The sequence below is a fragment of the Nothobranchius furzeri genome, chromosome 18 (assembly GCF_043380555.1).
Source record: "Nothobranchius furzeri strain GRZ-AD chromosome 18, NfurGRZ-RIMD1, whole genome shotgun sequence".
NCBI classification, from domain to species: Eukaryota; Metazoa; Chordata; class Actinopteri; order Cyprinodontiformes; family Nothobranchiidae; genus Nothobranchius; species Nothobranchius furzeri.
Genome location: NC_091758.1, coordinates 38,895,709 through 38,918,181, shown reverse-complemented (window position 1 = coordinate 38,918,181; position 22,473 = coordinate 38,895,709). Strand labels below are relative to the sequence as shown.

The window sequence follows — 22,473 nt, the reverse complement described above, 5'->3', positions numbered from 1 at the left end:
GTAAACCAGCTTGTTGCCATGGTTACGCATCATAACAAATGCTCAAAAAGTGCGAAAAGCTAAAAAAATAGCAGTAAAAATCCTCCAAGCTTCACAGCACCAGAAACAGAAAAGTAAAGTGTCCAAAAAATACAGTTTTTCTTGAGAAACTAGAAGAAAAAATGCCCAAGAAAAGGCAAAAATTACATATAGTCAACAGCTACTCCAGCATGCAGCCGGCCAGAGCAGCGCAGTTCCGGAAAAAAAAAGCTAAAACATCCAGTTTGATTCTATAATAATAAATAATTCTTTGTTTTTTCTCCTTTCAGCGACCATTCTGTCCTGTGGATGGATCATTTATTTAACTTATTATAACTCCCGTAACATCGGCCTCGTTCTCACCCTCATCATCAACAGGCTGTATAAGGATGGCTACATCCACATCGGTGAGTGTGGCCCAGCTGAAGCAGGAGTTTCACCACCAACAGGAACACGCTGGTTTTGGTTGTTTTAGCAGGTTTCCGCTGTGTTGCAGGAACCTTTCAGTCGTTCTGAAGAGTTTTCTGAGCAAATGTTTGCAGATGGAACAGCCTCTTTTCAGAGAAATAGTTTACATTCTTCAATACTTATGAGCTAACAGCTAGTCCTGTTATTGACTGTAGCTCTGAGATCAGCTGACCTGATGCTTTTGTTTGGGATTCAATCAGTTTTACATTTGAAATAATCAACGGAGGAAGGCTTTACCAAAGGATGGATTCAAAATGTGGGTTTTTCACAACCAGTTGCATTAAGAATTACGTTGGAGTTGTATATTTTTACTAGCTTTTCCCTGTTTGTTTAAACATACCTGCAAACTTGTCACTTTTTGACAAAAATCAGTGTTTTTGAAGCCAGATATAACGTTCACGTTAATCGTATAGATCTGAAGAGTTTTTGTTTGGGGAGGGGGTCTTCTGTCGGATTTCAGTCACTCTTTATGAGAATCTATTTTCAGAGCAAGGAGGGATATTTATCTTGTTCACAAATGATCTTTGTTGTAGCGTGTCAGTCGCACGTTGTCATTCGACCAATCACAGTGGAGATAGCATGCCAGAGACTGCAGACGCTGTGGCCGTGTGGCGCCTACAGCACGCCTGGCTGCTGTTGCTTCAACATCTCGCTGCAGTTTTGAGCTCAAAGTTTATCAGATCACTAAATAACAGGTTTTCTGTCAAGGACTTTGGCAGATTTCCCTCCTCTATAGATGTTTCTCGAGTCACGTCAGTTTATTTATTTATTTATTTATTTTTTTAGTTTGGAGATTAACAAACACAGCCATTTATTTAACCCCATTAAAACATAATATTAGCAACATATATACGTTTTTCTTTTAAAAAATGGCTGCCAGTACCAAACCATGTTTATTTGTAAAAGCACATTTAAAAACAGCGTGCCAGCTGAACAAAGGGCTGCACAGGGTAAAAACACGCTACAGAAACACAGGTGAGATGACGGCTGCCATCTTTAAATGCCTAAGAAATCCTAAACCTTTAGCCTGCCTTCAGTTTCATCTTAACCTGTTTAACCCTAACGCCTCCCCAGCTGGGGGCTTCTACTTTTTCACATCCCAAACATCTACAACTGTCCACATTCTCCAAACACAACTACAACCAAACAGCCCAGATGGCAAACAAGGCCATTTTAGATTGTAATAAAGTAAGATACAATGATAGTTGAACTTTATTTTAGGAGAGCATCTGACCTTCTCTGGTGTCTGCTGGGAAAAAAAAAACCTTGAACAAATGTAGTTCGAGGATCCCTAGAATAAATAAAACAACTGACTAAATTTCCTAAATGGAATTTGAACTCACAACCTCCATCCTGTCAGCACGTTCACACAGGGCAGCTCTTCTAAAATAAAGTTCAAGTATTATTTTATCTTAATGCATCAAAAAACAAAAATTGCTTGGTTTACAGTGTAAACTGGTTTGATTGTAGCTGTAGCTGTGCTCGGGGAATGCAAACCATCACTGACACGTGGGACATGAAACTCCAAAGGCCCCCGATTGGGAGGCCCAAAGAAAAAAGGCCTAGGGCCTAAAGGGTTAAAAAGTTGTTTACATTGAATATTGTGATTGTTTATAAGGAATATGGGGATTTTATTGTGTAAAATTGTGATAATGTTGTGGTTATTAATGTGGAGTTTTGTTGTTATTCACATGTAATACAGTGGTTATTACCATGTACTTCTGTGGTTTGACTAGGAGAGCTCTGATCCGCTGGAGAAAAGCAAAACATTCCCCACAAGCAGGAATGTTGGTTTTGTTGTTGGAGCGTGTTCCTGCAGGGTTCTGAACGTGTCCGTGTTCTGTTCGTGTTCAGCCGATCCGAGTGCTGCAGGAAAACATCAATCTAGACAAGCTCCCTGGTTCTTTCTCACTCTCCAGCCGCACGTCCTGTTTTTCTGTCAGTCAGCAGAAAAAATCCCAAACATGTCAACCTGTCAGCCAGAATAATAAAGCTCAGGTGTTTCTGTTGTGTTGGGTCGGATGATTAAAGCAGAAAACCAGATTAATGGTTGGGAATTACATAAGTTTTTGGTTTTTTTATCTTCGTTTTCTGACACCGGCTGAAAGGTTTGAGTTGGATCCTAATTCAGGATAAAACCCGAGTGATGAAACACCAAATCGGCTTTCAGATCCACGCAATAAAACCTCAGTAGTTACATAATCAACTTAATTACTTCTGCTCTGGGTTGAGTTTAATCAGATTGATCCATTTCTGTTTGTGTGATTAAAAATGTTTGACCTGTCCGGTTTTCTGTTCTCAGGCTCGTTCTCCTTCTCCGTGCTGTCGGGAAAAGTCATGTTCAGAGAGGTTTATTTCATCAACCAGGACATGTCCATCAGGTCACCCGATCTCCTCTAGCCCTCCTGCCACCAGCTGCGCCGCCGCCGCTCAACTGTCTCATGGTTTTATTCTTTGTGTTTCAGGATTCAGGACGGCCTTCTCATATTCCGCTGGTGGAAAATGTACAACCCCAAACAGAAGCAGCATGGTGAGCCAAGCATGATGTGTTTAAATATTCAAGATTTAGAGATACCTGATGGTAGATAAACAGAAATCCGCCGTGAGATGAAAGTAATAAACAAACCATTCAATATTAAAGGCCAAGTTCACTTAGAAACCATTATTTACTTGTTATGTTTAGGTCCGGGACTTTAACGCATTAATTATGATTAACTAATTAGAAAAAAATGACACGTTAAAAAAATTTCACGCATTTAATCGCAGCTTGCATTTCGAGCACGGCGGAACCTTTGTTATTGCACGACTTCCTCGTAGACCGAATATCACTGACGCACACAACAATGCACAGTGCTAATGGCTACTAAAATGGAAAAAATGCAGAAAGAAGTTGCCTTGCTTGGACTAATGCAGGATTTAAGAAATTCTTAACTTGGGAAAAAAAAACTTCCAGACAGCAACGAAGTCCGTGTCGCGGACATTTTTCAGAGATCGTCTCTGCTGCGGCTGCCCGGTGGCACCGGAAACTTTACAAAAGTTGCGGTAAGCTATATTTTTAACATTTATGTAACATCTGTGCAGCGCTGAAAGCACCAGACAGAATAATTCTGTGCCCTAACAGTAGTTTATGAAAGTAGTCAGACAAACGAGAGGCACCCGGCTGCCGCTGGGAGAACGCTCCGTGTTCTCACTACTCTGTAAACAATCACAAACTACGTGTCTTAACGTTGAAAACAGAAGTTTAAGTTAAAACAGAAACGCTCTGAAACTTTTCTGATGATTTTCTAAACATTTCTGTCGGGGAGTTATACGTTTCTGAGACGAGTCTCTGTCTAAACATCACATACATTATTATCATTAAGCAGCGAGGTGTGTTGAAGCTGTCATCAGCTAAGGGGCGGATGCTTAAGTGTATCAGGGGCAGCGAGGAACGAGGAAGTTGTGATCAGGCTGGAGATCACACCAGATTCGCTGCTGCAGGTGTGAATCTGTGGGTCTGCAGCATCCCCTCCTTAACGTGACATCAGGACTTCCCATGTAAGGAAGGTCCGCTCACCTGTTGGCCAGATCATTATTTCCTCGCTATGATCTTTTATCTTCCCATCAACCTCCAGTCATCCAACTGGAACCAGTTAGTGTTCCTGATCATTCTCAGAATATGCCACGCCTGCTCTGGTGTTAAAAGTTAGTACATTTAAGTCCTAGATCATAAGTCCTAGATCATATTTGTGCCTGTTTACTGTCATTTTGTATGGTTATTATTTATTTATGTGTTTTTACTACATTATGAGTAGAAATGCTAATAAAAACTCCCAATTATACAAACAAGTGAAACTGGAAAAATTAGAATCTGGTGCAAAGTCAAATTTATTTCAGTAATTTAACTAGACAGCGAGACTATTTAAAGGCTCAGGAACCCTTTGCAGGTGTTTTCTATTTGTAGTTATAAATTTTAGTTGATTTGGGTTTAGTTTCATATCACACAGTGACATTTGAATAATTCAAATGCTTTTTTTTATTAAAAGCTTTTGTTCACAGTAATAACCATGTCTAATGTTTGATTCTTGGTCTCATAATTTTAATTAAAAGTTTTGCTTTGAGAGCACATTTTCCTGAACGATTAAAATGCGATTAATTTAGATTAATTAATTACGAAGCCTCTAATTAATTAGATAAAAAAATTTAATCAAGTCCCAGCCCTAGTTATTTTCAAAATATGATCGGTGACTCTGAGTTTCACATGCAAGCTAAATGTGAAAATAGTTTCCTACACCTATTTCCTGCATGGGTCACTGATGGGAAACAGACCGGGGAAGCCCTCTGATTAGAAAAGCCAGTGAGGTCTACATCACACTGATTATTAGCACCCGTCTTAACTACGGGTGGGTCAGTGTCCAGGAAACAGAGCACGTCTTGGCTAGTCGAAGCTAACCGTTAGCATTAGCAGCTCCACCACACGGCAGAACTCCTTCAGGCTCCATCAGCATGTGAATGTGTGTGTGGTTGGACGAATGATGAAGCGCTTTGGAGTCCTCTGACTTTGAAAGACTCAAACACAAAAATATTGCTTGCTTGTAATGATTTTGGTTTGTAGTGCCTCCTACCGCCTGGGAAGAGCTTTAAAGATGAAGTATGCATGATGGAAGATGTGTGATGTTGGCCTCTAAGAATTATTTAGTTTTTCTTCTTTCATTAGCTGGGTGTGCTGCATATATCTGTATCAGAAATGAAGAGTTACAATATCAAGATATCAGTAAATAAGCCAACATTGAGCATTCGTAATCAGAAAGTCTGTGCCATCTCTGACCTGCTGTCCTTTGTAAATTAGTAATGTTGTAGTGGCCACAGAGAAATGGTTCGTTCTGAGGAAAGCTGGTTTTACACAACATTAGCGTAGAAATGCCACCTTACATTTGCAATTCCACTTAACCGTCATCAGTATCTAAATGTTGCAGAACAGCGCTAGCCCGAGCTGCTGCTAATGTCTCCTGTTGTGAAAAATTTGCTCTAAAACATCTAAAACTGTGGTAAATAGAGAAAGGTTTTGCTTCATTTGTTCCTTCAGATAGTTTCCTGTTTTCGACAGGTTTGATAAGATCAGAGGAGTGTCGTTGATCTACACTCTTTGATGTTCATGTGTTTAGGAGACGCTTTTATCCAGAGGGACTCACTTTTTAACATGACAGCAAACTGGAGCAAACCCTCCCACGCATGCATTAGGAGAATAGGCTAGCTCCTTGCAGAATGGCTGCAGCTGAGATTCAAACCAATAATACCTAGCTACGGACGTAGCCCCGGCCAAACACGCCCCCGCCCCCCCCCCCCCCCCCCCCCCCCCAAGCACTGTTCTTGTGTTTGTAGAATACCTCCGGGCTACCACATTGCTGTTGTGAGTTTGCTGCTTATTAGATGAGGAGTCATAAACGGTCAAATAAATAGCCTATTGTTACGTTTATTTTGGCCAAAAGGCTTGCATGTAGCCCATTAAAAATTATATTAAAAAAATTTGCGTCCATGACGTCTTCCCTCACTGCCAATAATGCTTAATTTTATATAAAACTGTTTCAGAAAAAAATTACGAATGCGCTATCTATCAAACTATGTCTTAAACGTTCAAATTTCTAGTACAAAATCTTAGCAAGTTGTAAAAATATAAATCTGTCTTTACCTGAACCGTCATTTCCATCTCTTGCAACACGCATGCGAGTTCTCATCTTCGTACATGCACGCGTGTTTTGTACATAGGGGCGTGTTTGGCCGGGGCTCCGTCCGTAGCTAGACCTTACTCATTCAAACCTGTAGTGTTGCCAGCTGCACCACCGTGCAGTCCCTTATAAACCATGAATCTGTTTGTTTTCTTATCCTTTTAACAGATCCAAAGGCAGAAACCAGGCTTTACGTGACCGTCAACGGTTTTGAGTTCCACGTCTACAACCGCACCGACCTCTACGCACGGCTGCAGGAGACGTTCGGACTGGAATCCACACTCCTGACTCCCAAGAAGGATGAGGAGCGGGGACAAGACACAGAGACTCTGGAGAGGTGAACGGGTTCCTCCTGCTGCAGTAAACAGCATTCATTGTGCTGCTCAGTTTGTTTACACTTAAATGTTCAGCGTCCATGCTTTTATGTGGAAATTAAACACACCCAGCCTCCAAACTCACCAGATACCAGCCTGATGATTAGTTATTTCATCAGATTACTCATTAGTACTTTTTACAACCTTTAATTTTATGGAAAAAAATCTGTTTTTCTGTCTTTTAACTTCCTGTTTGGACATCCGCACGTCCAAAGCAGCTCTAGTTAGATTAAGCACTTTCCTTGTCTTCACCATTACTAAACAGCTCAATCTGGTTTGTTTTCATTCAAAATCAACAAAATGAACAAGAACAGGCAAAGTGAACACAGACCATAATAAACAATCAGGTGCTTTTATTTTGACAAGTCACACCTCAGTGATGGCAACAGGAAGTGCTGCACTGATGTCTTGTGCTCTTCTTGTTTTTGTACAGTGTGAACATCAAAGCAGAAAGTCCAGATCCCACGTCGTCATGGCGATCGCTGATTCCTGTCATCAAAGTCAACATCAGCACCGTAAGCGTCCCACAGCTTCTGACCCGTTTGTTAATCTGGAGGAATCTGGGATCTCATGGACTTTTCTGCTCCCACAGGGCCGCTTAGCGTTCGGGAACCACCACCTCCCCCAGACGCTGTGTGTGAACTTTGAAGACGCCTTCCTAACGTACGCCACCAAACCTCCATCCAGCCACCTGGACCAGTACATGCACATCGTCAAAGGCTCCCTGGAGAACGTGCGCGTCATGCTGGTTCCCAGTCCTCGTTACGTGGGCTTAACAAACGATGAGTGAGTTCAGTTTAGCATGTCCAGAAACTGGATAATTATGCTGCACGTTCTTCACATTCTTCCTCTTATTATCTAATGGTGTGATGCTTAAACACACAACAGCTGAGGGCTCATTATTTGTTTTTAAAGTCGTTAAGAGATCAAATAGTTTTGTTTTACCGTTTACTGAGTAGAAATGCAGATGTTGCATACCCATACCTTGCTTCATATTTGTTTCATTTAGTTTAAAGTACGAGTTTTCTCTGTGTTTCTGTGGCTGTAGACCTCCCAGACTGATGGGCGAAGGCTTTGTTGTGATGCAGTCCAACGACGTTGACATCTACTATTACCAGGATGAACCCGGTAACTCGTGATAATCAGAGCTGATTCTCGGCTGCGCCTGGTTTTTACTCTACACCAGAGGCTCTGCTGTAGCTTCGTGTTTGTTTCTCAGAGTTTCTGCGAGTCCTTTGTCTGATTCTGACACCCGGCTGTGTGTCTTTGTGCAGGTCTTGTCGCTGAGGAGCTGGAGAATGAGGAGGAGGCGGAAACCAGCAGCGAGGATGATAAACTCCAGGACCTTCCGCCGTGTTGGGGTCTTGACATCGTCTGTGGGAAAGGAACCGACTTCAACTACGGACCCTGGGCGGACCGCCAGAGGTGACACAAGCACACAAAGCCTGTCTTTATCAGCCTTTAGCTGGAAAACATCTCTGGATTTTTTCACAGTTTATTGGTTGTGGCTTTTATACAGCAAGGTTTTCACAAATGTGTACATGTGCCCTGAAGCTGGTAAGCACGTGGATGTATGATGATCAGTAGTTTTAATGGCACAAAGCTGATTTATTTGCCCATTTTATTCTTGATTTAACTTCCAGCTTGTTGAAACATCTTGGTTTTTATGTCATTTTTACCTAAATAATGTCTGGAAACGGACTAAAGTTGGGATAAACTGAAACTAAACTAAGTCACGAATAAAATTATATCTTTATATAATTCTTAATGTAACACACATATCATAATAAAAAGCCCTGCTCTGGCTTCACTTCCTGCTCCAAGCTGAAAAGGTGTGATTCGTGCCCGTGAAGGGGTAATAGTAGAAGGGGTAATAACAGCAGGGGTAATAGCAGCAGGGGTAATAGCAGCAGGGGTAATAGCAGCAGGGGTAATAGCAGAAGGGGTAATAGCAGAAGGGGTAATAGTAGAAGGGGTAATAACAGCAGGGGTAATAGCAGAAGGGGTAATAGCAGCAGGGGTAATAGCAGCAGGGGTAATAGCAGAAGGGGTAATAGCAGCAGGGGTAATAGCAGCAGGGGTAATAGCAGCAGGGGTAATAGCAGCAGGGGTAATAGCAGAAGGGGTAATAGCAGCAGGGGTAATAGCAGAAGGGGTAATAGCAGAAGGGGTAATAGCAGAAGGGGTAATAGCAGCAGGGGTAATAGCAGAAGGGGTAATAGCAGAAGGGGTAATAACAGCAGGGGTTATAGCAGCAGGGGTAATAGCAGAAGGGGTAATAGCAGAAGGGGTAATAGCAGAAGGGGTAATAGCAGAAGGGGTAATAGCAGAAGGGGTAAGGACGGTCAGAGTGCAGTTTGATGGACAGATCCAGATCCAGTCATTAAAAATGGGACATTGACAACAGCTTTTTTCCAGGATTGAATGTTTGGTGATTAATATTTTTTTTTTTTGACAAAACATTTAACTTATTGGTTGAAATCAGTATGTGAAGGCAGCAGCCTGAGCCGAGACGTCCAGACTTCCCTCTCCACAGCTACTTGGGCCAACTCTTAACGGGGGAATCCCAAGGTGTTCCCTAGCCAGCTGAGAGTCATCGTCCCTCCAGCGTGTCCTGGGTCTTCCCTTGGGTCTCCTCCCGGTTGGACGTGCTCGGAAAACCTCACCAGGGAGGCGTCCAGGAGGCATCCTGCCCAGATGTCCGAGCCACCTCAACTGGCTCGTATTGATGTGGAGGAGCAGCGGATCTACTCTGAGCCCCTCCCGGATGACCGAGCTTCTCACCCTATCTCTAAGGGAGAGTCCAGCCACTCTGCGGAGAAAACTCATTTCGGCCGCTTGTGTCCACGATCTCGTTCTTTCGGTCACTACCCAAAGCTCATGACCATAGGTGAGGGTAGGAACGTAGATCGACCGGTAAATCGAGAGCTTCGCCTTCTGACTCGGCTCTCTCTTCACCACGACAGACCGGTACAACGCCCGCATCACTGCAGATGCAGCACCAATCCGCCTATCGATCTCACGCTCCAGTTTTCCCTCACTCGTGAACAAGACCTCGAGATACTTAAACTCCTCCACTTGGGGCAGGACCTCATCCCTGACCCGGAGAAGGCATTTTACCCTTTTCCGATTTAAGACCATGGTCTCAGGGCCGAGAAGTCCTTCAGATGTGTAAATAAAGCAGCAACAGGCTAAATAAAACATAAAGACATAAAAATCCACTAAAACAGAAACAGATTTAGTTCAGTGGCCGTCTGAATGTCTGCTGTTCTTTTATTTAGTGTTAACAGGATTCCTCTCCTTCATGTTGTAGTTAAACATCCCGATGTTAGAGAAACTGGTCGTAGAGGTTATAAAATAACCAGTTTTTTATGTGATTTGACTTTTAAGGGATTGTCTTTGGAAGTTTTTCCTGCCTGCTGACTTTCAGCCCATGAGAGAGACGGAACCTGCTCAGCCTGGAAAACCAAGGCAGATTCAAGCCTTCGAGCTCCGCATGAACATCATTGCTGATGCCACCATCGATCTGCTTTTCACCAAAAACAGGGTGACTCGTTTCTTCTCTTCTTTCAGCCACTTTGATCTCACTTCCCCTCGCTGCAGTGCCTCATCTTTGTCTCTGTGCCTCACCGTATTCCACTTATTGATATTGGTTCATGTTTTATTCTTTTTAAATTTTCTTCCTGGAGCAGTGGATGTTTTTTTGTTTTAGCTAAATGCGTGAAAGGCATACTAAAGGCCACATTAATGTGTGTAGAATAAAGATGGGAATAGGCCTGAAAAAGGCAGCCTTGTGCTTTTATCGCCTCTTTTGCTCAGAGGAGGTGACTGTAAGTCATCTCTATTAATCAGACGTCCCTGTTTGCTTCCTGTCTCCTGTGCTCGTCTCCATTGCTGTTACTAGGAAACCAATGCCATCCATGTGAATGTCGGTGCCGGCTCCTACCTGGAAGTCAACATCCCCATGACTGTCGGGGAGAACGGTAAGTGTGTGTGTTTCTCGGCGAGATGAGCAGAATAAAGATGTCCTCTTTAGAATCTGACATTGTTGAGTTTAAAACTTAAAAACATAGAAGCATCTCATCAGCTGAAGGCCCAAAGACAAACCTAGAGCCACTCAGACTCCTAACTTATTTGACCCATTTATTTAAACAAAGGGGGCGTGGCTTAGATGTAGCCACTAGGGTACATTTGTCAGAACAAACATCAACTTACTCGTTCAATTGAATTTTTTAGTAGTTACTTGTATGCTCAGTGGTTGGAGGCACAAAATTGTGAGACAGTTAGCAAGTATGGTTCGGAAATATGCTGATTCAGAGAAACCGCATTTTCTGTCACTTTTAGGCCGGTTGTGTTTCTGACGGAAGTTCACCCGTACGCCGCTTACACACTGGCATCGGCTCTGTCCCGCCCCCATTCATTCCACACTGCCTTAGGAATGCAGATGTGATTGAGCACATGGGCGGTATGTGGTCTGTGATGTCACTAGCGCATGTGGGCGGGGCTAAAAGAGCACGGTGTCTCCATTATTAAAGAAAAGCAGCCTGAGCCGACTCTCTGGCTCTGATATTGCATCCTGCTGTGTGTGTGTGTGTGTGTGTGTGTGTGTGTGTGTGTGTGTGTGTGTGTGTGTGTGTGTGTGTGTGTGTGTGTGTGTGTGTGTGTGTGTGTGTGTGTGTGTGTGTGTGTGTGTGTGTGTGTGTGTGTGTGTGTGTGTGTGTGTGTGTGTCACAGAAAAAACAGCTTCAGTCAGAGGGTTGTTAACTCCACAGCATCCAGAATGATCATGAATCACGCATGTGGGAAGCCCCTACGCGATGATTCTATCCACCAATCGGACGCTCCCTCTGAAGATGTGCATGCTTTTGAGTCAGCCAATCGGTCAGCAGTGGGTGTGTCGGCCCAGTTTGGCTCCAGGCAGAGCTCCTCGATAAGAGGGCTAAAAAGACGTCTGGTTGCGGGGGGGGGGGGGGGGGGACACAAACGCAAGGCTACGAGAACACTCCCAACCCGGGCCCGGCCGAGTGGAGCCGATGCTAGTGTGTAAGGGCCGTTAGATGAAGCAGTGAGAACCGAAGCATCTGATGCTAAATTAAATTAAACGTGCCTCAAACCTGCAGAACTTTATTGCTTCGGTACATAATTAATGCTGTTTTCTGAGAAATTGGAACTTTCCTACAGTAAAATGTTTCTTTGAAGCGTCTGAATTTGAAACGCAAAGCCAGAGAGTCTTATGCAGTAATTTATCCCACCGAGCTGAAAACCTTTTAGAGTCGTCGCTCAGCTTTCTCCTCAGTTCCCTAAAACTCTGTGAAGAAAAGCAGATTTTCAATTTGTGCTCGTAAATAAAGTCATTCGGAGAGTTTAGCTGTAGGTTTTTTACACTTCCTGTCTCGTTTGGCCTCAGGTTACTCTCCCACCATCAAAGGTCAGCTGCTGCATGTGGACACCACCAGCAGCATGCAGTACCGGACTCTTCTGGAGGCCGAGATGTTAGCTGTGAGTGGCTGGACGAAGATTTTAGATACTCTCTTCTCTCTGGGAGTGAATAAATACATGTGTCTGCCTCTGCTTCAGTTCCACGTGATCGCCAGCTACCCCCGGATTTGGAACATGCCCCAGTCGTGGCAGTGTGAGATTGAGGTGTACAAGGCCACGTACCATTTCATCTATGCTCAGAAAAACTTCTTCACTGGTGGGTGGAGCAAACTCAACAAAACAAATAAAACATTTAAACTGACTGTTGGCTAAAGCAACTTTTTGTCCTTATAGATCTCATCAAGGATTGGGCGAGCGACAGCGCTCCTGATATCTACTCCTTTGTTCCGTATTCCTGGAAGTTCAAGGTCTTATTTCACCAGTTTGAGATGATCTGGGCAGCTAACCAGCACAACTGGATCGACTGCTCCACCAAGCAGCAGGAGAACGGTAACTTGTGGTGGAGATGTCATTTCCTCCTCCTCCTTCATCATCTTCTTTTCCTCCTTTTCCTCTTTCTTATCTTCCTCATCCTCCTCCATCTTCTTATTCTTTTCCACCCCTCCTCCTCTCTTGCATCGATGTTTGAACTCCCGTATGTGCTTAGTTTTTATTTCCTGGCCATCCTGAACTAAACAAAGAAAGATGGTCGCCGCTAACTCACGGTGGTGTTTTAGCCTCTGAGCTAAAATTAGCCATAGATCAGCATGATGTCATCACTCTGAGTCTTATCAGATCCCGCTACCTCCTCAGTGGTGACTTCTTCTCTAGTCGTGTCAAGAACAGTTAGAATGGCATCATTTGTCAACATAGTTATAGGGCTGCACAATATATCGAAAAATTATCGTCATCGGGTTAACAGGACGTGCGATAGGCCCATCGCAAAGCACGCCAAAAACGGCGATAAATGTTTGGTTCAACGTTTCCATCCGTGTCACACATCAACTTTTTGTAAACCAGCTCTGTTTTTTACGCGGAAGTATTATTTGACCAATCAAATGTAGCCCTTCTGATATGCGGCCAATCAGATGGGTCCGTTCATGTAATACGCCCGCCCCCTACGTAGACTCTTAGGATGGAAAGCAACGCCCGAACTGAGTTAGCGGCGCCGTTCCCTTGTTCGTCATGCTGGCTCAGAGCAACGAACGCACTTTGTGCTGAGGTTTCTGGATTCAGCGCTGCTTTCAAACGTGAACGTGAGTCCGCTTTGTGTCGTTAATCATTTTTACCGGGCTGACTCCGACACGTGCCGGTGAACCAACCCACCTTCATGTCACTAGTGTTGCACCGGGTGGTGATGTTAGCCCATCGACATATAAATACTGGACAATTCATTTCCATAGACTCCAATAACACGTTTTTGAGGCCAAATGGGAGGTGGCCACCACCGCCATTTTGACCATGTTACACGTTCCGTCAAGCCCAGACAATTCCACAAAAGGGAAGAGAGGTGGAGCTGAGGGTGGGGCTGTAAGGCTGGGATCAACTGACGACACGCGGTCGAACTAGCTACAAGCTAACCTGAAGCTAACCAACTTGTTATATTTCAACCCATTTTCTAAAGTGCAGCATAATGTTAAATGCACTGGGGTTTACCCTATTACATTTAAATTTCATGGTTAAACAGTACATGTTAAAATCTAAGCTCAGCTCGGCAGTGACCTAAAATACATGAATATAATTTTACTTACCGAAAAAAATGAAGTGGAGACTCCTTGGACGCTCTATTAGTGCAATTAATGCCACAGCAAGTCATTTTGTCCAACAATTGCACAAAAAACATCCAAAAAAGAATACACAAACACAGAGACTCAAAATCCCAGAGCAGTTTCCAAGCCAGACCGAGGCTCTACTGAGGCCTTTCCACGGAGCTAGCTCTGTGGTCACATGGGTCTGATGCTCATTAATTATACAGAATTTTAGGCTTTTAATACACTTAAACAGAAGAGTGAGAAAAAAATTCACCCCCCTCAGAGTTGTCATGAGTGTAAACTAGATAATTTAAACCAAAAAACATGTTTTGGTACCAGGCTGTAAACATGTTTATTTCTGCTGTGAAATTGGTATTTTTAACATGGGAGTCAATGAGGATTTGCTCGCTTCTGACACCAGCCCCTAGTGGATGAGGGTGGAACTGCAATTTCTGGTACTTCCGGGTTGGAGTCCATTTTTGAGCCGCATTGTGGAGGCTTGTGTTAGCCCCAGGCTCCGTGTCCAGTTAGCTTCCAGCTAAAAGGCTACAGCACTCTCCTCCCAGTCCCACCCTGCTAAAGAGGGCCTGGAAAAGTTCCCCCACACATCAAAGTGATTTTTCATTTAATAATAATAATAATAATAATAATAATGCATTGAACTTATATAGCGCTTTTCTAGACACCCAAAGACGCTTTTCACACACACTCACATTCACACACTGCTAGTGATGGTAAGCTACTTGTAGCCACAGCCGCCCTGGGGAGTTCTGACAGAGGCGAGGCTGCCATTTGGCACCGTCGGCCCCTCTGACCACCACTAATACAGGCAAGTTGGGTGAAGTGTCTTGCCCAAGGACACAACAGCAGGATACCCCTGGCAGGAGCTGGAATCGAACCCATGCCCCTCCGATCATGAGGCAACCCGCTCTACCACCTGAGCTACTGCTGCCCCAAATTTATAAGCTTTTATAACCTTGTTAATCAGGGTAGTTGATTTGCTGCTGCACATAAACTGTCAGTCAGAAGCTCTGCTAGCTGGTTATCTTAGAGGAGCTAGTTCAATTTGTTAGCTTGTTATCAGAATCATAGTTGCAGTTTCATCATCTGAGCTGCTTTTTAAGATCTAGGTAAACTTGTTCAATTTGGGGTTAAAAACAAACGTTTTCATACATTTTCCATGTAGTTTTTTTTGCCAGTTCCTCTTCTGAAAGGTAGACAATTGTTTTTCTCTTTCTCTCAGAAAATCTTAATATTCTCCTAGTTTGGCCCAGCACAGTTCACTTCCCAATTACAGCAACAGCCTCATATCATAACCACATAAGTGGAGAAAATGCTCAGTAGCAATGAGAGAATTTGCTGTTGCATTTAAGTGATGTTAACTATTATTTAACATTTAAACTTATTTTCTGATATTTTTATTTATTCAAAAACCCTGGTAAGGGATGTTTTTCTGTATTTGGAGCATCAGAAAAGTTTTATGGTGGAGGTGATGTTTTAAAGTCACTGAGAAACTGCATGCATGCAGTTTGTTGTGTTGCTGCTAATACAGTAGCAGGTACAGCTGCTAATACGGTAGCAGGTGCAGCTGCTAATACAGTAGCAGGTGCAGCTGCTAATACAGTAGCAGGTACAGCTGCTAATACAGTAGCGGGTGCAGCTGCTAATACAGTAGCGGGTGCAGCTGCTAATACAGTAGCGGGTGCAGCTGCTAATACAGTAGCGGGTGCAGCTGCTAATACAGTAGCGGGTACAGCTGCTAATACAGTAGCGGGTGCAGCTGCTAATACAGTAGCGGGTGCAGCTGCTAATACAGTAGCGGGTGCAGCTGCTAATACAGTAGCAGGTGCAGCTGCTAATACAGTAGCGGGTGTAGCTGCTAATACAGTAGCGGGTGCAGCTGCTAATACAGTAGCAGGTGTATCTGCTAATACAGTAGCAGGTGCAGCTGCTAATACAGGAGCAGGTGTAGCTGCTAATACAGTAGCAGGTGTAGCTGCTAATACAGTAGCAGGTGCAGCTGCTAATACAGTAGCAGGTGTAGCTGCTAATACAGTAGCAGGTGTAGCTGCTAATACAGTAGCAGGTGCAGCTGCTAATACAGTAGCAGGTGTAGCTGCTAATACAGTAGCAGGTGCAGCTGCTAATACAGTAGCAGGTGTAGCTGCTAATACAGTAGCAGGTGCAGCTGCTAATACATTAGCAGGTGCAGCTGCTAATACAGTAGCAGGTGCAGCTGCTAATACATTAGCAGGTACAGCTGCATATTTTTTCAATAAAATGTTATGTTGTAATGGAATTCATGCATTAGTTTTTGTTTGCTTTGAACCCAGAGCAGACGTCACACGCCAGACGACATCAACACTGCATACTTTAGTATTTGTTCATTTATCGTGAGTAATATCGATATCGCAATATTAAGCACTGTTATCGAATATCGCAGGTTTTCCTAATATTGTGCAGCCCAAATATTTTAAGTTATAACAAATTTATGTTGTTCTTCTTTATTTTATAAAATAAAAGATCAGTGAATTCCCTAAAGCCTGTTGCCCTCTTGGATCCTTCAACTCCATTAAGACCTGATGTGTCATACTGTATGAGTTCATCCTGAGTCAGGCAGACTAATCAATCGCATCATTGATCGTCTACAGTGTACCTGGCAGCCTGTGGCGAGACGCTCAATATAGACTTCACTCTGCCTTTCAACGAGTTCGTTCCCTCCACCTGCCACACCCGCTTCAGCCTGAAGGTGAGTGAAGCGTCTTTGTTCTGGAATAAAAGCATCAATGTTTGACTCCAGCAGTGTGTGTGTGTGTGTGGGTGGGTGTGTGTGTGTTCGTGTTCGTGTTCGTGTGTGTGTGTGTGTGTGTGTGTGTGTGTGTGTGTGTGTGTGTGCGCGTGCCTTGTCCTCCTCAGGCTGAAGACACAGACATGCGACTGTCCCTGCCTGAGTGCCACCCAAGCCGCTACCCCCTCCTCACCCTTGCCAAAGACTACCAGAACATCAAGCTTCCCCCGGACATGTTCACCTCATCAGGGGAGAACCAAGGAGCGCCTCCCCCTCCTCCCCCACCTCCGCTTCCCAAATCCAACAAGCCCCGCTGGAGGAACATCACCCACGCAGAGTGAGATAAACATCTTAACTGTGTCATCAACAGCTGGAAGCTTCTGGTACCTGAAGCTCTGTTTATGAGTTTGAGTGATTTAAACTTAAAGGGTCGTTCTGTTATTAATAGACAGTTTAGACCCCGCTGGTGACATCCCTCAGAGTGGGCGGAGTCTCTAGAAACAGGAAGTGGCTCTCTTGACGTGAGCGATACTGATGCTTATTTAAAACAACTCTGGCTCATGAAGGTCACACCGAAGCGTTAAAATGCTAAATGATCCGTGTTTAAACGGCTAAAGTTTACTTCATGCCGGATGAACCTGAATCAGCAGCAGAAGGTTCAGAAGTAAATCTTTATAATGAAATCACGTTTGTTTGTTTATTTTTTAGAAAATAACTTTATAAAGTTGGCCCATTAGAGGAATTTTCTCCAAAGTTCATTATAGAAGAGCCTTTATTGACCTTCCAGAGAGGTTTTGCTTTTATTTTTCTGTTCTTAAGCTAAAAAATAACATCGTTTAAGAAAATAAAAGCTCTTTTCTTTCTCTTTGAGGTGATCAGCATGTGAGTAGTGAGCTCTGGCAACAGATCAGGGTTTTGCCGTATAACAATTGCTTAAATGTGTCTCGTCTTCATCAGCCTTTTACTGTCCAACTCCCTACTTATCGATCTGGCGGTGACCTGCAGAACGTTCCCGCCCTACAGCGCCAACGCTCCCTCATGCATCCTGGAATGCAACGCTCAAATCCTTCCTGGACCACCGTGCTTTGCACTGCAGAGAAACTGGGCGTAACCCGTTTGCTCCTGGCTCCCCGTTCTGCACGTCCGGCATTAGAATGGGTCATGAAGCGAGTGATGAAGTGGAGAAGCGGTGTGAGTTTGTGTGTGATGACTGAGTGTTTGTCTCCAGAGCCGGCTGGGTGGATTGTTGGAGCGTGCCAAACTTCCTGCTCACCATCGACTACACCTGGCACCCCATCTATCCCCAGAAGGCAGATGAGCAGCTCAAACAGTCGTGTACGCTCGCAGCTCTCCTTCTGCTCTTTAGAAGTTTGGTTTCCACCTTACCTGTTTGTAACCCACCTTTGTGACTTTGACTCCAGTTTCTGAGATGGAAGAGTCCATGCTGTCGGCGCTGCGGCCCCCGGAACACACCTCGGCGCTCCACAGCGGCCCGCCTCACTACAGCGCTACATCAGCCGCCCACAGTCGGGGTCCCACCGATCCATCAGAACTCCCTCCTGACAGGCTTCACGTGGAGATGGAAATGTCACCTGATTCTCAGATCCTGCTCTATGGGCCTCTGCTTCGAACGCTCATCTCCATCAAGGTCTTTCAGTGATAAGCTTTAATAATACCATCCTCCAAAGAGCTTCCTGTGCTCATCTTTCCTTCCGTCCCACAGGAGAACTATTTTGGGGAAGATGACATGTACACAGACTTTGAGGAGGCCGTTTCCAGCCCCGTCATGTCTACCTCCACCTCCTCCGGCCTTGGCTGGTCTCCTCTGGGGATGGCAGACAGCGAGCAGAAGGAAACCTCTGACATCCATCCTCTGGACCTGCGGCCGTGGGACATCACGGTGCGCATCAACCTCTACAAAGTCCACGGCCGGCTGCCAGTCGTGAGTCTGCTTTGGGTTATTTTTGGATTTCGCTAAAGAGACTTTTAGATGGGTGTCTCCACGAATGTTAACTTGAAATTAAGACGTGTAAAGCCTGGTTTATGCTTCTCCGTCAGCTCCGCAAGGGACAGACACGCACGGATTGACGGAAGCGTTTTGCTCTTTTACTTCTCCGTCTCCTGGAGAGCGTTGCAAAGCAATTGCCCGGCAGGACCACAGAGGGCGTAGCGCTGTTCTGTGGTATCCTGTCATGTATCGGTCCAAGATCGTGTGTTTATATTGTGTTTTTTGTATATAAGAGACTTTTAACACGGACATGTTCGTCTCTCGTTCTCCCACCGCTTCATGCGCTCCCCACCTCTAAACCCACGTTTCCTGTCATTTCCGTCCACAAATAAAACGCTTGCTGCGCATCTTTTCACTCCTCCAGTCACGGGAGGATGAAACGTTCATATGTTTAGAGTTTTTTCGTGAGGTATTCTTCAAGCTTCTCTGTGTCTGCCGCTTGTTATCCTCGGCTCTCTTTGCAATGGCGGCGCTGTAAACAACAGCGGCGTCCTGACCAATCACAAGCTTGCGTAATCGTCTCGTTCGACGGATGTTTAAAAAAGTGGGCTCGACTCCGTACGTACTTGCGTGCCCTAGGCAAGGACGGATAATGGCGTTGCGTGTCTCCGCACTGACGCAGACGGAGAAGCATAAATCAGGCTTAACTGTCACAGGCTTTTCTAATCCTCTGTGGTTTCTGGAAAAGACGACAAAACTGATGAAAAGTAAAAGATAATTAACTGTTTCATCTTTTAAGGATGAAGAAAAAACTAAACGCGGCCCGCCTCCCTTGTGAGGATCAACAGTTTGCTTATTTTCTGACTGGTTTCTCTCTTCTTGGGGTGCTCCAGCACTGCAGCAGCGATGGTCCCGAAGGCCCGTCAGGTTTCCTAGAGCGGCTCTGCTTTGAGATGAAAAAGGGTTACAAGGAGACGATGCTCCAGATGATCCTGTCTCCAGTTCACATCTTCATCAGCGACAACTACCAGGTTGGACTTCTGCTGCTTTTAGATCCACAATTCAGCTATAAGGTGTTTATTTTCTTCTTTTAGATTAATACAAAATCTGCAGACTCAACAAAAGACACTCGGGCACTTCCTGATTGATTCGGAGACTGAAGCCAGCTCTCATCTGTTAGAAAAAACTAAAAAAAGCTCCACATGCTTCCAGCAGCCACTTATTTTAAATTAGCACATTGTATAACCACAGGATTTCTAATTTCCAGTCATGAGTTGAATCCTGTTTTTTTAATTTACTGAGGGATTAAGTCCTTCTAATCCCTAACAGAGGACAGGCTGTCTCCTGCCTGTCCCTCTGCTGGATAATCAGCACTTTCTGAGGCACGTGGCGGGAATTTAGAAACCGTCATCACAGCCTCCCTTAAGGAGAACTCTGTGTTTAGTTTCTGTCGTCTGAAACTGAGAACGTTGTTTGCTCCTCAGCGGCCCACCGTGGACGGAGTGTTGAGAGACGGGCACCTGAGTCTGTCCGGGCTGCAGATGAGGGCTCACGCCATGTTCTCGGCGCAGGGTCTTCCTCTGGGAAGCGACACGCTAGAGTACGCGTGGCTCATCGACATGCAGGCCGGAGCGCTGACAGGTCGAGTCACGGTTCCTCAGGTGGGCTCTTACGCAGCTTGGAAAAGTACGGAAATAATCCACAATCTCACCAGGCCGTGACTTTTGATCATGTTTAAGTCTTTGGGTGTAATTTTGCATATCGGGAGCCTAAGTCACGCCCATTTACTTCCGCACCACGGGTCCCCGGAAGAACAAAAAAACGAATGCAAGTCAACGGGGCTAAAAAGGCTATTTTCTAATTCGGCTTGTTTTGTGCCATGGGTTTCACGTATGATGTCCTTGAATTTTAAAGACGCATTTTGATACCAAGAACGCGCTTATTTTCGAACGGGGAAAACACTATTTTAGGTTTTGGGTGAAAATAAGTCCAGGACTACAAATGTGCTTCATTAAAGTGACGTCATCGAACCAGACACGGAGAACACTGAGGGAAAACGGCCGTAAGTTCAGCAAACTTCCCACAGGAGGAAAGATCCACCATAAATCTGGTCATGTGGTAAGTAGCAGCTACGCTAGGGGAGAGGAGATTATGTGGTGATGTCACATATGCGACATGCTGATTTCTGGTTTGTAGTCATGCTAATTACGAACCTTTACAAGCTGATAAATCTCAAAGTACGTGACTGCTGTGGTTGAAACACCCGTCATTACTTTTCATTTAAATTGCAGTACAACATGTGTGATCCAGGGCGTAAGGCAAAGCGGATTAAAAAAAGTGTTTTTTCCCCGTTGACTTGCTGTCATTTTTTCGTTCTTCCCGGGATCGTGATGCGGAAGTGAATTCGGCTCCCTACATTAGTAGTTGTTATGTTCTAGGATGCATCTTGCAGAAGTAAACAGCCTTAATCCAAGTTGTTTTTAATTATGAAATCTCTCATGTGGGATTTTAGAAACATTATTATTATTATTATTATTGTTAGAGGTTGTGGTTTTGTGTTTTCCAGGTGGCCAGTGTGATTGAGTGGGGCGAGAGCTTCATTTTTCATGTCATGTCCCGAGAATTCCAGCTCGAACAACCCAAAACGTCGGTCAACTGCCAACACGGCGTTGACCGTCGCATCTGTGACTCCAAGGTAGGTCTGCGTCCCCACCACACACACACACACACACACACACACACACACACCGTGTCGCTGGAAGCTCCTATGTTAGATCGTTATGGCTGAAGGCTGTTCCTCTGGTCACTCCCTTCTAAAATGTTTGCTTTAATGAATCGAGACTCAGAAAGTACACTTTTTAAAATTTATTTTTATTTTTGTTTTTTAGAAGCAGGAAGATGCTCTCCAGCACAGTTCTATTTATCTGCTCACATCACAGTAAAGCAGAGTAAAGTTGAGGGTGTGACACGATGCCTAAATGGGAATACTAATAAGGATATTTTTACAAGTGCGGCCCGGGAGCCCTCATTATTTCCTGACAGCCGAGCGGCTGTGGCCACAGGCACAGGAACCAAACACAAAGACCAAACAAGAGCGTGTGGTGTGAGACGTTTCTGAACGGCGTTTGTGTTCCAGCTGAGCTGTCTGCCCGGGCACTGTCGCACGTCGGAGGATCTGAAGTACACCATGACGCGGCTGGCCATGGATGGAGCTGACCTCTTCTTTGTGGAGCACGGCTGCGCTGCCAACGTCAAGGTAATTAGCTCCGGGAGCGTGTCAGCTGTCCAGGAATAGTTTTCTCCCAAAGTTGAATGTGTTTGACTCTGAATCTGTTCACAAGTGTGTGTGAAAGGTGAAGAAAGGCCTTAACTCTGTGTGCTCGTTAGCAAATTGGCTCCTGAACTTCTGGATGGGCTGGAATGAAACTCATGATTGGTTGAACAGAGAAACTTTTAGAGTTAACATGGCTGCCTGGGCTAATGCATGTTGGCTAACACAGACAGGAGTTAGATTGAGATACAGGACTTTATATTTCATGTTTTTATAAGATTATTTTTAGGACAGCGACTGGGATTGAGCACTTTCTGGAGCTCAGCATTCAAACAGCATCCCTGCAGAGAAACTCCTCGTTGTTTTTGTTGATATTTTCCACCTATCTCAGACGGGGATCATCCGTGTCGCCAACTGCAACCTGCACAACCAGGCGGTGGGAGAGGGCATCAGCGCCGTGGTGCAGGAGGTGAACGTGCGACAGTACATTGAGCTGCAGCTGGCCGGACAAGGTCAGGGTCTGGGTCAGCCCCCCCTGCTGCGGCGTTCTGTCTGGCTTGAGGCAGGTTCAGTCAAGCTGAACCTCATCACGGCGGATATCGCCCTGGCAGCTGACCACCCGGCCAAATGTGAAGTCCAGAGGCAGTTTCTGGAATTACATGACGCCCAGACCAAAAGGTGGGGAATGTAGGAGTTTCTGTCTCACCCTTTCGCTTTAGGAAACAAGAACGA

The 22,473-nt window shown here is 44.7% G+C and overlaps 1 protein-coding gene across 13 annotated transcripts in view; it reads left to right on the top strand.

Moving 5' to 3' along the window:
- Nucleotides 1–22,473, top strand: part of kiaa1109 (KIAA1109 ortholog) — a 66,968-nt gene that overhangs the window by 3,709 nt on the left and 40,786 nt on the right. For all 13 annotated transcript variants that reach the window (XM_015970508.3, XM_054741459.2, XM_070546763.1 and 10 more), the window contains exons 3-25: nucleotides 309–425; nucleotides 2,789–2,867; nucleotides 2,952–3,016; nucleotides 6,360–6,528; nucleotides 6,999–7,080; nucleotides 7,158–7,351; nucleotides 7,614–7,693; nucleotides 7,840–7,990; nucleotides 9,956–10,112; nucleotides 10,470–10,548; nucleotides 11,973–12,064; nucleotides 12,143–12,260; nucleotides 12,338–12,493; nucleotides 16,386–16,483; nucleotides 16,651–16,859; nucleotides 17,751–17,857; nucleotides 17,944–18,170; nucleotides 18,246–18,464; nucleotides 19,364–19,501; nucleotides 19,955–20,131; nucleotides 21,037–21,165; nucleotides 21,607–21,726; nucleotides 22,133–22,419. In XM_015970508.3, the coding sequence (XP_015825994.3) occupies nucleotides 309–425; nucleotides 2,789–2,867; nucleotides 2,952–3,016; nucleotides 6,360–6,528; nucleotides 6,999–7,080; nucleotides 7,158–7,351; nucleotides 7,614–7,693; nucleotides 7,840–7,990; nucleotides 9,956–10,112; nucleotides 10,470–10,548; nucleotides 11,973–12,064; nucleotides 12,143–12,260; nucleotides 12,338–12,493; nucleotides 16,386–16,483; nucleotides 16,651–16,859; nucleotides 17,751–17,857; nucleotides 17,944–18,170; nucleotides 18,246–18,464; nucleotides 19,364–19,501; nucleotides 19,955–20,131; nucleotides 21,037–21,165; nucleotides 21,607–21,726; nucleotides 22,133–22,419 (3,250 nt within the window). The remainder of the gene's footprint in view (nucleotides 1–308; nucleotides 426–2,788; nucleotides 2,868–2,951; nucleotides 3,017–6,359; nucleotides 6,529–6,998; nucleotides 7,081–7,157; nucleotides 7,352–7,613; nucleotides 7,694–7,839; nucleotides 7,991–9,955; nucleotides 10,113–10,469; nucleotides 10,549–11,972; nucleotides 12,065–12,142; nucleotides 12,261–12,337; nucleotides 12,494–16,385; nucleotides 16,484–16,650; nucleotides 16,860–17,750; nucleotides 17,858–17,943; nucleotides 18,171–18,245; nucleotides 18,465–19,363; nucleotides 19,502–19,954; nucleotides 20,132–21,036; nucleotides 21,166–21,606; nucleotides 21,727–22,132; nucleotides 22,420–22,473) is intronic.